Genomic DNA, 13375 nt, shown 5'->3' on the forward strand with positions numbered 1-13375 from the left:
AATAATAAAAATAATAATAATAATCATAATAAGGAGTTTAAAATATTATACTTAAAATAAATAAAAATGCCGGCTGGGTTTAATATTTCTCTTTTTCTTCATAACACCTGCAATTTGGGAATTTGCATCTAATTTGCATACAAGGAGGTAGAAACCTTGTAAGGTTATTTAAACAGCCTCATGTTTCAGCTTCAATGTGACAGATTGTTATAATAATTCATTTAGCTTTGGTTATTACTCTTCAATATGATTGCTGTAGGAATCCTAATGTTTGTTGCACTGATCATTTCATGTAAGTTTTTATCTCTATATTGTGTAACCTTATAACCTATGTAGCACACACTGTACATTATATAACCCTTAGCAATGTCTCTTTTCTAGATGCTGATTGTCAGCCCCCAGTGTTGGTACTTGATAATGTTATTGTAAATGTTGGACAGAGAGCATCTTTCACCTGCAAGATTGGAGCTAAGGATGGAGACTATGTATATTTCTTAAAGCAAAACTCTGGAGAAGTTCCTCAGCTTATACTGTATAATCACCACTCTTTCACAGCCCCTAAATATGGTCCTGGAATGTCATCAGCACAATATACAAGTTCCATAAACAGCGCTGGAACAGAATATCAGCTAATTATAACAAAGGCAGAAGCAACAGACACTTCTTTATATTACTGTGTCAAATGGTACAGTGTAGGATACCACAGTGATAAACAGCAGAACAAAATCTGTATTTACTATTCTGATTACTTCCCTTATCCTCATACAGAGAATCAAAATATCTTTAGAGCAATATTTAAATCCTGTGCAATGTATGTGACAAGGGAAAAGGAAATAAAAGGTTCAACAATTTCATATCAGTTTCTACAGTTTATAACTTGTGTAAGTCCTAAGGTTTGCTCTGTACTGTTGTACTAAAGTAATATTAAAATAAAAATGAATTCTTCCACAAAATGTTTAATTGAATGAGTATATAGGATGTGCTATATGTTGTTTAGTAATTTTACTTAACATTTCTGTAATTTACCTCATTAAACACACCTGGCGAGGGCTGCTTATAAGTGAATGCTTGATAGTTGTCCTAGCTTTATTTGTTGAAAAAAAACAAAAAAAAAAACCAGCAGTAGATATAAAAGGTTTATTAAACTGGAAATATTTTAGTGACTTGATCGTAAACTACGTTAGTGACTGGGTCATTAACTATGATACAAACCTGTTCAGCCATTACAGTTCTAAACTGCCACATCTTATAATTGATTATTATATTCCTAAATTATACAGCTTTAACAGTAAAGGGACAGTAAAGTCCAAATTAAACTTAAGCAACTTTTCAGTTTACTCATATAATCCATTTTGCTTAGTTTGTTGAAGAGTAATCCAGGTGAGTTCAGGGTGTGCCTGTGTCTTAAAGGACCACTAAACACAGTGGAATTGTATTATCAATAAATGCATAATAAAAAGACAATGCAAAAGCACTTAGTTTGAATTTTAAATGAAGAGTAGATTTTTCTTTCATATAGGTGGCAAGAGTCCATGAGCTAACAACAAAAAGGCTTTACTTTATACAAGCAGGTTTTTCTGTGAATATGTATCACTGACACAGTAACCATATGTGCATACTTTGTGTGCATCGTAAGTCTTACCCACTTTCCGTGGAGGAATAGGTGGACTATTTGTCACGGATTTGTGTTGGTCCACAGGAGCGTTTACTCTTGCCGGTTGGCTTTTCCCTTTGGGACTCTGTCACCTCCGACTGTGCTCCCTCCTCAATCACAAAATAGCCGATTCTGACAACACCAGTACCTCCATTCTCCTCTTACTGCTTGAATACTTTGTTCTACGGGATATCCTGTCTCCACCCAGGGTCTGATAATTTTCTTCCATAGCACCTGTGCTCACTCTGTCTCCCCATCTCATATGAAAGCTTTGTAGAACACACCAATGAGAGGAGCACCAGGCAAATCCAGTGAATAAAAATTAACTTTTATTTCACTTAGCAGCTTCCATTAAAACTTTTACAATAATGACTACATCTTAGTATACAGATAGAACAGCGTTCTCGAGCTTACGCGTTTCGGCGAAAGCCGTAGTCATAGCATGAGAAACTTTAACACACTGCGCTCTTTGAAAAAGCCTACCTGGTTAATTAAAACCATGTTTCTGACTATCTGATTAGTTGTACTCTATGTGAAAATCCCTTACAATCACTGACACAGGTGTGCGATATTTGACCTTAGAACTATTATGCTATTGTATGATAGAAAAGATTCCCAAACTCAATACCACATTAATATTGTATCTCAAAGTGTAAGCACACTGTATATATACTTATAAAAGGAGCTATCTTTACTTGGACTATTCATCGTATTTATTTGTTTTTACTTATAATTCTCTGAGCTTGTTCAGGTTTATGTGAGTATTCATACATTGCTCTGTATTTACATGTCCTACGACCTTCTAAAAACAAGAACTGATATACCTAGTACATAGTGGAGCCAATATAAGACTAACACACTCTTTAACTCCTTCAGTACTGCTTGATTGGGAAAAACTCTATTCTTAGTATTAAATAGCTCTCTTAGATTGTGTATCGAAGTATAAAGGATTTGTTAAAAGTATCAACATTATATTTGCTCAGACTTGCTACTGTGTTTGCTTTACTCAATTTATTCAAGTTTTCTAGGTTTACTAATAAATATACATATTATTGTGTGTGTCTTGATGTTGTCCTTTCCTATAAACTATAGTATGCCCTATCCTATTCTTTATGTTAATTGACAATACAAGTTATAGATGAAAGACTGCAAAATTCTCTTCAAATAGGTTGATTCAATATGTAAAATTGTATTTCCTTCAAACTACTTTGCCTCTTCTTATTAGAATTTTTTTTACAACTTTTGCATCAAACAGGTCAATTTCACAATGCATATTTAAACAGTTCAGCATATTTAAATCAGACACCGTATCCTCCGAGTCATAATTTTCCATTGCAATATTCTGTAACTATCCTCAAATGGGTAGTATATAAGTGACTTTTAAGGGCCCTAGGTAGTTTATTCTAGATTAGGCTTTTTTTTTAAAGGGTATTAGAATAGGAATAATCTTAATTTTTTTGGAAAATTTTGTTTTGATTTTTGTAATGGTAGTTTTTTTTATTTTTTGTAATGGTAGTTTTTTTTATTTTTTGTGATTTTAGTATTTTTTTTTTTTTAATGTTAGGTTTTAGTGTAAGGCAGGTTAGGTTTTATTTCACAGGTAAGTTTGTATTTATTCTAGCTAGGTAGTTAGTTAGTAAATAGTTAATAACTATTTACTAACTAGTCTACCTAGTTAAAATAAATACAAACTTACCTGTGAAATAAAAATATAGCCTAAGCTAGCTAGAATATAACTATTAGTTATATTGTAGCTAGCTTAGGTTTTATTTCACAGGTAAGTATTTAGTTTTAAATAGGTATTATTTAGTTAATAATTGTAAATGTAATTTAGATCTATTTTTATTATGTTATAGTTAGGGGGTGTTAGGTTTAGGGGTAGGGTTAGGTTTAGGGGTTAATAGTTTAATTTAGGTTGTTGCGATGTGGGCGGCTTGTGGTTTAGGGGTTAATAGGTTTATTTAGTAGTAGTGATATGGGAGGCCAGAGGTTTAGGGTTTAATAATTTTATTTAGTTGCGGCGATGTTGGGGAGCGGTGGAATAGGAGTTAATAACTTTAATATAGTTGTAGCGATGTTGGGGTGCGGCGGAATAGGGGTTAATAACTTTAGTATAGTGGCGGTGACATCGTGAGCGGCAGATTAGGGGGTTAATAGTTTTATTTAGGTGGCACAATATCGGGAGTGGCAGATTAGGGGTTAATAACATTATGTCGGTGTCGGCGATGTTGGGGGCGGTAGATTAGGGGTGTTTAGACTCGGGGTTTATGTTAGGGTATTAGGTTTAAACTGTATTTTCTTTTTTCCCATAGACATTAATGGGGCTGCATTACGGATCTTTTGTTTCTGCGATCGCAGGTGTTAGGCTTTTTTTTTGCCGGCTCTCCCCATTGATGTCTACGTTATATGTTTTTAACTTTGTAATAAAGGATTTTTCTACCTTTTTATTCCTTTTGCCTGGATACTAGTGCTTTGGACCTTTTTCTGTATTCTTATATATATATATATATATATATATATATATATATATATATATATATATATATATATATATATATTATATAGGTATAGATATATATTGTACCAAAATACCATCAGATTTATGTAGAAATATATATTTATGAAGAAATATAACATATTATTCTATGTGAAGAATATTGGAATGTGAAATATTCATATTTTCATGTTGGGTTAGTGCACATGACAATATGTGATTGGGATTGGAGTGAGTAGTCTGTAACAGTTTTTCTTTTCACTTTTTTTACTCTATTGACTTCTATGGGGGAATACATTAATGAGCCTGCGGTATTCTAAGTTCAGCTTTTTTCGTCCATTGTGTTTTTCGCACAATCAATACGTTTTTACTTTCAACTTGTATTACAAGCGCTACCCAATACCCACAAAAAGGTCTACTTGTAATCTGCCCTTAATATTTAAAGAATATTAACCCTTGTTCCTATGTTTGGTAATATTCCAGTACAGAATCTTTGTTTGTTTTAAGTGATTTTAATCTGAATTTTTGTATGACCTTTATTGTTCTAGGTCATTTAGATCAGTTCCTGAGTGACTTTGTAATACAATTTTATTTATTTTTATCTTCTTGCACATTAACCTCCTGTTACACACCAAAGTTTTGTGATAGAACAACCTCAGATAATCATGTCAACCATGTATGGTTTTTACCTTTTCTGGAAGCATTGGCATAAATAATAACAACATATATTAGGAACTAAAGATTACAATACATGTAGAAGGCATGTGACCATGACAGCATCTTTATTTCTGTATTAAAACATAATTTATGTAAGAACTTACCTGATAAATTAATTTCTTTCATATTGGCAAGAGTCCATGAGCTAGAGACGTATGGGATATACAATCCTACCAGAAGGGGCAAAGTTTCCCAAACCTCAAAATGCCTATAAATACACCGTCACCACACCCACAATTCAGTTTAACAAATAGCCAAGTAGTAGGGTGATAAAGCAAGGAGTAGAAAGCATCAACAAAGGAATTTGGAAATAATTGTGCTTTATACAAAAAATCATAACCACCATAAAAAGGATGGGTCTCATGGACTCTTGCCAATATGAAAGAAATGAATTTATCAGGTAAGTTCTTACAGAAATTATGTTTTCTATCATGTATTTGGCAACAGTCCATGAGCTAGTGACGTATTGGATAGCAATACCCAAGATGTGGAACTCCACAGAAGAGTCACTATAGAGGGAGGGATAATATAATAACAGCCATTTTTCGCTGAAAAAAATAAATCCACAACCCAAAATATAAGTTTTATTTTCAGAATGAAACGAAAAAAACTCAAATATAAGCAGAGGAATCAAACTGAAACGGCTGCCTGAAGAACTTTTCTACCAAAAACTGCTTCTGAAGAACGGTAGAATTTAGTAAATGTATGCAAAGAAAACCAAGTTGCTGCTTTGCAAATCTGATCAACTGAAACTTCATTCTTAAAAGCCCACGAAGTGGAAACTGATCTAGTAGAATGAGCTGTAATTCTCTGAGGCGGGGTCTGACCCAACTCCAAATAAGCCTGATGAATCAAAAGCTTTAACCACGATGCCAAGGAAATGGCAGAAGCCTTCTGACCTTTCCTAGAACCAGAAAAGATAACAAATAGACTAGAAACCTTCCTGAAATCTTTAGTAGCTTCAACATAATATTTCAAAGCTCTTACCACATCCAAAGAATGCAAGGATTTCTCCAAAGAATTCTTCGGATTAGGACACAAAGAAGGGAGAACAATTTCTCTATTAATGTTGTTTGAATTCACAACCTTAGGAAGAAATCTAAATGAAGTCTGCAAAACTGTCTTATCCTGATAAAAATCAGAAAAGGAGATTCACATGAAAGAGCAGATAATTCGGAAACTCTTCTAGCAGAAGAGATGGCCAAAAGGAACAATACTTTCCAAGAAAGTATTTTAATGTCCAAAAAATGCATAGGCTCAAACAAAGCCTTCAAAACCAAATTAAGACTCCAAGGAGGAGAATTTGATTTAATGACAGGCTTAATACGGAACAAAGCCAGTGAATATCAGGAAGTGTAGCAATCTTTCTGTGAAATAAAACAGAAAGAGCAGAGATTTGTCCCTTCAAGGAACTTGCAGACAAACCTTTATCCAAACCATCCTGAAGAAACTGTAAAATTCTAGGAATTCTACAAGAATGCCAGGAGAATTTATGAGAAGAACGCCATGAAATATGTCTTCCAAACTCGATAATAAATGTTCCTAGAAACAGATTTACAAGCCTGTAGCATAGTATTATTAACTGAGTCAGAGAAACCTCTATGACTAAGTACTAGGCGTTCAAATTCCATACTTTCAAATTTAATGATTTGAGATCCTGATGGAAAAACGGACCTTGAGACAAAAGGTCTGGCCTTAATGGAAGTGGCCAAGGTTGGCAACTGGACATTTGGACAAGATCCACATACCAGAACCTGTGAGGCCATGCTGGAGCTACCAGCAACACAAACAATTGTTCCATAATGATCTTGGAAATCACTCTTGGAAGAAGAACCAGAGGCGGGAAGATATAAGCAGGTTGATAACACCAAGTAACTGCTAACGCATCCACCGCTTCCACCTGAGGATCCCTGGACCTGGACAGGTACCTGGGTAGTTTCTTTTTTAGATGGGAAGCCATCAGGTCCATTTCTGGAAAACCCCACATCTGAACAATCTGAGAAAACACATCTGGATGGAGCGACCACTCCCCCGGATGTAAAGTCTGATGGCTGAGATAATCCTCTTCCCAATTGTCTATACCTGGGATATGAACCGCAGAAATTAGACAGGAGCTGGATTCTGCCCAAGCAAGTATTCAAGATACTTCTTTCCTAGTTTGGGGACTGTGAGTCCCACCCTGATGATTGACATATGCCACAGTTGTGATATTGTCTGTCTGAAAACAAATGAATGGTTCTCTCTTCAACAGAGGCCAAACCTGAAGAGCCCTGAAAATAGCATGGAGTTCTAAAATATTGATTGGTAATTTTGCCTCTTGAGATTTCCAAACCCCTGCTGTCAGAGATCCCCAGACAGCTCCCCAACCTGAAAGACTTGCATCTGTTGTGATCACAGTCCAGGTTGGACGAACAAAAGAGGCCCCTTGAACTATACGATGTGAACTAACCACCAAGTAAGAGATAGTCGAACATTGGGATTTAAGGATATTAATTGTGATATCTTTATATAATCCCTGCACCATTGGCTCAGCATGCAAAGCTGGAGAGCTCTCATATGAAAATGAGCAAAAGGTATCGCGTCCGATGCTGCAGTCATGAGACCTAAAACTTCCATGCACATAACTACTGAAGGGAATGATTGAGACTGAAGGTTCCGACAGGCTGAAACCAATTTTAATCATCTCTTGTCTTTTAGAGACAGAGTCATGGACACTGAATCTATCTGGAAAACTAAAAAGGTGACCCTTGTCTGAGGAATCAAAGAACTCTTTGGTAAATTGATCATTTTGAAGAAACAACACTAGTTGATTCATGTGAGATTCTGCAGAATGTAAAGACTGAGCTAGTACCAAGATATCGTCCAAATAAGGAAACACTGCAATACCCCGTTCTCTGATTACAGAGAGTAGGGCACCGAAAACCTTTGAAAAGATTCTTGGAGCTGTCGCTAAGCCAAATGGAAGAGTGACATATTGGTAATGCTTGTCTAGAAAACAGAATCTCAGAAACTGAAAGTGATCAGGATGAATCAGAATATGAATATATGCATCCTGTAAGTCTATTGTGGACATATAATGCCCTTGCTGAACAAAAGGCAGAATAGTCTTTATAGTCACCATTTTAAAAATTGGCACTCTTACATAACGATTAAAAATTTTCAGATCCAGAACTGGCGTGAATGAATTTTCTTTCTTTGGCACAATAAATAGATTTGAATAAAACCCCAGACCCTGTTCCTGAAACGGAACTGGTATGATTACCCCTGAAAGTTTCAGGTCTGAAACACACTTCAGAAAGGCCTGAGCCTTTACTGGATTTGCTGGGATGCGTGAGAGAAAAAATCTTCTCACAGGAGGTCTTACTCTGAAACCTATTCGGTACCCTTGAGAGACAATACTCTGAATCCATTGATTTTGGACACAATCTGCCCAAATATCTTGGAAGAATTTTAATCTGCCCCCTACCAGCTGAGCCGGAATGAGGGCCGTACCTTCATGCGGACTTGGGGGCTGGCTTTGGTTTCTTAAACGGTTTGGATTTACTCCAACTTGAAAACAGTTTCCAATTGGAACCAGATTCCTTGGGGGAAGGATTAGGTTTCTGTTCCTAATTTTGTCAAAAGGAACGATAACGATTAGAAGCTTTAGATTTACCCTTAGGTCTTTTATCCTGAGGCAAAAAGACTCCCTTCCCTGTGACAGTTGAAATAATTGAATCCAACTGAGAACCAAATAACTTATTACCTTGGAAAGAAAGAGATAGTAATCTAGACTTAGATACCATGTCAGCATTTCAATATTTGAGCCACAAAGCTCTTCTAGCTAAAATAGCTACAGACATAGATTCAACATCAATTTTGATGATATAAAAAATGGCATCACATATATAATGATTAGCATGTTGAAGCAAACGAACAATGCTAGATAAATCAGGATTAATTTCCTTTTGCGCTAAACTTTCCAACCAAAAAGTTGATGCAGCTGCAACATCAGCCATAGAAATGGCAGGCCTGAGAAGATGACCTGAACATAAATAAGCTTTCCTTAGATAAGATTCAAGTTTCCTATCTTAAAGGATCCTTAAAAGAAGTACTATTTTCCATAGGAATAGTAGTATGTTTAGCAAGAGTAGAAATAGCCCCATCAACTTTGGGGATCTTTTCCCAAAACTCCAATCTAACTACTGGCAAAAGATACGATTTTTTGAAACTTGAAGAAGGAATACAATAAGTACCAGGCCTAATCCATTCCTTAGAAATCATATCAGAAATAGCTTCAGGAACTGGAAAAACCTCTGGAGTGACCACAGGAGGTTTATAAACAGAATTTAAACGTTTACTAGTTTTAATATCAAGAGGACTAGTTTCCTCAATATCCAATGTAATCAACACTTCTTTTAACAAGGAACAAATATGCTCCATTTTAAATAAATAAGAAGATTTGTGTCAATATCTGAGGAAGGATCTTCTGAATCTATTATATTTTCTATTATAAATTTTGCTTCATTATCTTGGTATCCTTTGTTGAAGGTGCAGCAATCTGCTACTTGGAGGGAGCTAGCTGAATACATTGTTAAGCCAATGGCAAGTAGCATTTATGTGCAGACACCAATCATCCACTAGCTCCATTCCTGCTTCTGAGCCTTCTGAGAATTGGATTCAATTTTTTTTTTAATAATTACTTTTTTATTTTCTGTAATGTTAAGTTTTATATTTTTGGTAATGTTATTTTTTTATTTTCGGTAATTTTTTTTTTTTAAAGGTAAGTTTAGGTTTAATAGTTAGTGGTAGTTAGGATTTATTTTGTAATTTTTGTGTATTTTAATTTGGGTTAGGTTAGGGAGGTTAGATGTTTATGATTTTGCGTTGTGGGGGGCTGGTGGTTTAGGGGTTCATAGTTTTATTTAGTGTTTGCGATGTGGGGGATGACGGTTTAGGGGACATATTTATCAAGCTCCATATGGCTGAAGGCTCGCCGGAAACAGAAGTTATGAAGCAGCGGTCTAAAGACCGCTGCTCGATAACCTGTCCGCCTGCTATGAGGCGGCGAACAGAAATCGACAGAAACTAACCCGATCGAATACGATCGGGTTGATTGACACCCCCTGACATGATCAGGTTGTTTGACACCCCCTGCTAGTGGTGCAATGATAAATGCTGAGAGTGTATGTTAGGGACAGCAGATTAGGGGTTAATAATATTTAACTAGTGTTTGCGAGGCTGGAGTTCGGCGGTTTAGGGGTTAATACATTTATTAAAGTGGTGGCGATGTCCGGCCGGCAGATTAGGGGTTAATACATTTAATATAGTTTTGGCGACATTGGGGGGGCAGATTAGGGGTCAATAAATATAATGTAGGGTTCAGCGATGATTGGGGCAGTATATTAGGGGTTCATTAGTATAATGTAGGTGGCGGCGGTGTCCGGAGCAGCAGAATAGGGGTTAATAATATAATGCAGGTGGCGACAATGTCGGGGGCGGCAGATTAGGGGTTTATAAGTGTAATATTAGGGGTATTTAGACTCGGGGTTCATGTTAGGGTGTTAGGTGCAGACATAAAATTAATTTCCCCATAGGAAACAATGGGGCTGCGTTAGGAGCTGAACGCTGCTTTTTTGCAGGTGTTAGGTTTTTTTTTTCAGCCAGCTCAGCCCCATTGTTTCCTATGGGGAAATTGTGCACAAGCACGTTCAGCCAGCTCACCGCTGACTTAAGCAACGCTGGGATTGAGGTGAGATGTGGAGCTAAATTTTGCTCTCCGCTCACTTTTCTGAGGCGAACGCCGGCTTGCAGAAAACTCGGAATACCAGCGTTGTCTTAAGTGAGCGGTGAGAAAAAAAGGCTTGTTAGCACCGCACACCATTACCGACAAAAACTCGTAATCTAGCCGTAAGTTTTTTTTCAACTTGTAATACCAGCAGAATCCGAAAAGCGCATAGAGCTTAACGCTAGCGATGTTTTTGCTAAAGCAAAAAAAGATTTACCGTTGCACTTGTAATCAAGCCCTTTCAGTATAGTATACTAGTTAGTGTTACTTTACTTTTAAATAAGCTTTTAAGTTTCACCAAAAATGCAGTGCACAAAAATTAGATGTATAAATAAAATAGGTTTAAAGGGATAGGGAAGTCAAAATTAAAGTTACAAAAATCAGATAGAGCATGCAATTTTAAGACTTTTAAAATCACTTCTATTTTCAAATGTGCTTTCTTCTCTTGGTATCCATTGTTGAAAATGAATACATACATATCCTACACTAGTGGGAGCTAGATGGTGATTGGTACCTGCATACATTTATTGTGATTGACTTTAGATGTGTTCAGCTAGCTGCCAGTAGTGTAATGTTGTTCCTTCAGCAAAGGATAACAAGAGAATGAAGCATATGTGATAATAAAAGTAAATTTGAAAGTTTTTTAAAATTGTACGTTCTATCCGAATCATGAATGAAACTTTTGGGGTTTCCTGTCCCTTTAAGAATTACATAGACTGTCAAAATTAGTACAAATATGGCTTTATAGCTTCAGATAAAGAAAAATGGCAAAAATCTGCTCTGTAGCTCAAAACAAATATTTTAGTTGGAAAGAAAATTTCAAACAAATTTAATTTGAAATAAATTAAATCAGGAACGTAAATGAACTAAAACGAAAATTTTAAATTTAACAAAAATAATTTTTCCTGTGCACATCTCTAATGTATAGAAGTCTATGGGGTCTATTTAACAAGGGCTGAATGGCCCATGATCCCTTTGTTTCCGCGCGAACCTTCAGGCTCGCCGGAAACAGGAGTTAAGAAGCAGCGGTTAAATGCTGTCAGCATTTATTGATGTGCGGCGGACATGGTTCGCTATATACATATATAAATAGACCCCTATGTGTGTATACATATGTGTTTATGTGTATTTATGTATGTGTTTATACATATGTGTATGTATGGATGTGTGAAGTGTTTTAAACGTAAATACACCATAGTATATATCTAAGTGAAGAACTTTGTTACTTGAGCATAGGTTTAGAGTTTGAGTGATAGCTGACGCGTTTTTCAGCGTGCCCCCATAGAAATCTATGATCTGAAGGATTCCAGATGTTAGCACTTATTAGACTACAGTGCTAAAATATTACTTTTGTCTACTAATATGAGCACAAACATAAAAGTGCTATTGATTGAACTCTAGCTGTGTTAATAGACAATAGCAACTTTATACTCTAATATGTAATAAAGGGAACATTTGAGATGGGCTAAGCTCACGCATGTAATTTGCATGCATATCCTGTGTGATCAGGGTGCAGGTAATAAAGCCTAACAGACATTATCTGTTTTATTGTAGACCAGAACCAATTTCATTCAGACATGAATCCTATTGTTAGATTCCTGTGCAGTTCTCTGTTACTAATTGCAGGTCTGTTTATGTCCGTATATAACATATATCTTAATATAATAAGAATAACAACAAGTGTTTAATGGGCTGTTTTGTATTTCAGATGTATTTTGCCAAACTCCTGTGCTGTCACCCTCTACTCATTCTGCTGGTGTTGGTCAAAGTGTAACATTTAATTGTGTTACTGGTGTAAAAGATTCAGATGCTACAGCTTTTATTAGACAATATCCAGGAGAAACTCCAAAGAAGATTTTACATAATTATCACTCATACTCAGCTCCTGTTTATGGACCAGGATTTTCTTCAAACAAATTTTCTTCAACCATAAACAGTGCTGGGACAGAATATCAGTTGACTGTGAAAAATCTAGAAGTCACAGATACAGCTGTTTATTACTGTGCTAAATGGTACACAGCAAGAGCTGCATACCACTGTGATATATAGTGTGACAAAAACATAAACTTAGTCAGATGACAGAACTACTGAAATGTAACATTCAAATTAAACCTTGTTACCAATATTTGCTATGTGAGCAGCAGCAGCTTTGAGCAACTGTTGTTGCAAATTATAGTAGATAAAAACTATGGTGCAAAATGATTTGCCTATATTCCCCCAATATTACATTATAGCATGTACAGTATATATTTGTATATTTTATTGGTTTCTCATAATAACTGTACATTTAATATCAGATCTTGAGGGGCTGAAGTTTGGATGAAAATGAATAAAGTTGGCCACAAATGACTACTGTAAAATGTAAGGGCAAATTAAAAACATTAAAGGACATTTGTTATGGCTTATTATAGACATAAAGAAAAGAAGATATTGAATTGTTTACAGATACATAACATATAATGTGAGAGCTAATTTCATATTGTTATTTCAACTGAAATATTAAGCCCTAGATAAGAAAGGTGCATCAGAACCAGAGGATAACTTCAGCCCCTCAGCATGAAGATTTATTTTACATAGGAAAGGCTGAAAATGTAATTGTAAGATTTTAAATGAGTTTTCCTAACTATTTAGTTGGCAAATACATTATAAATCTATATTCTAAAATAAATTCTAGTCACATAGCATTAATTGGAATAAAATGTTTAATTATACCAGAATATTTCTTACTTTAGAATAATAATAC

At 35.5% G+C, this 13375-nt stretch overlaps 1 protein-coding gene across 1 annotated transcript; it reads left to right on the forward strand.

The window, feature by feature from the left end:
- Positions 1-214: 214 nt before the first annotated feature.
- Positions 215-12681, forward strand: LOC128647295 (uncharacterized). Its single transcript, XM_053700088.1, has 4 exons — positions 215-292; positions 382-840; positions 12187-12258; positions 12341-12681. Exons 1-4 carry the CDS (start codon positions 247-249, stop codon positions 12679-12681), a joined length of 918 nt encoding a protein of 305 aa, XP_053556063.1. The 5' UTR covers positions 215-246.
- Positions 12682-13375: the final 694 nt, after the last annotated feature.

Source organism: Bombina bombina, chromosome 2 (genome assembly GCF_027579735.1).
Source record: "Bombina bombina isolate aBomBom1 chromosome 2, aBomBom1.pri, whole genome shotgun sequence".
Classification (NCBI taxonomy): domain Eukaryota; kingdom Metazoa; phylum Chordata; class Amphibia; order Anura; family Bombinatoridae; genus Bombina; species Bombina bombina.

Coding starts and splice junctions, on each gene's coding strand:
- LOC128647295 (XM_053700088.1), top strand. CDS start 247: ATGATTGCTGTAGGAATCCTAATGTTTGTTGCACTGATCATTTCAT. Junction 841..12,186: donor AAGGGAAAAGGAAATAAAAG/GTTCAACAATTT, acceptor GTTTTATTGTAG/ACCAGAACCAATTTCATTCA. Junction 12,259..12,340: donor TTCTCTGTTACTAATTGCAG/GTCTGTTTATGT, acceptor TTTGTATTTCAG/ATGTATTTTGCCAAACTCCT.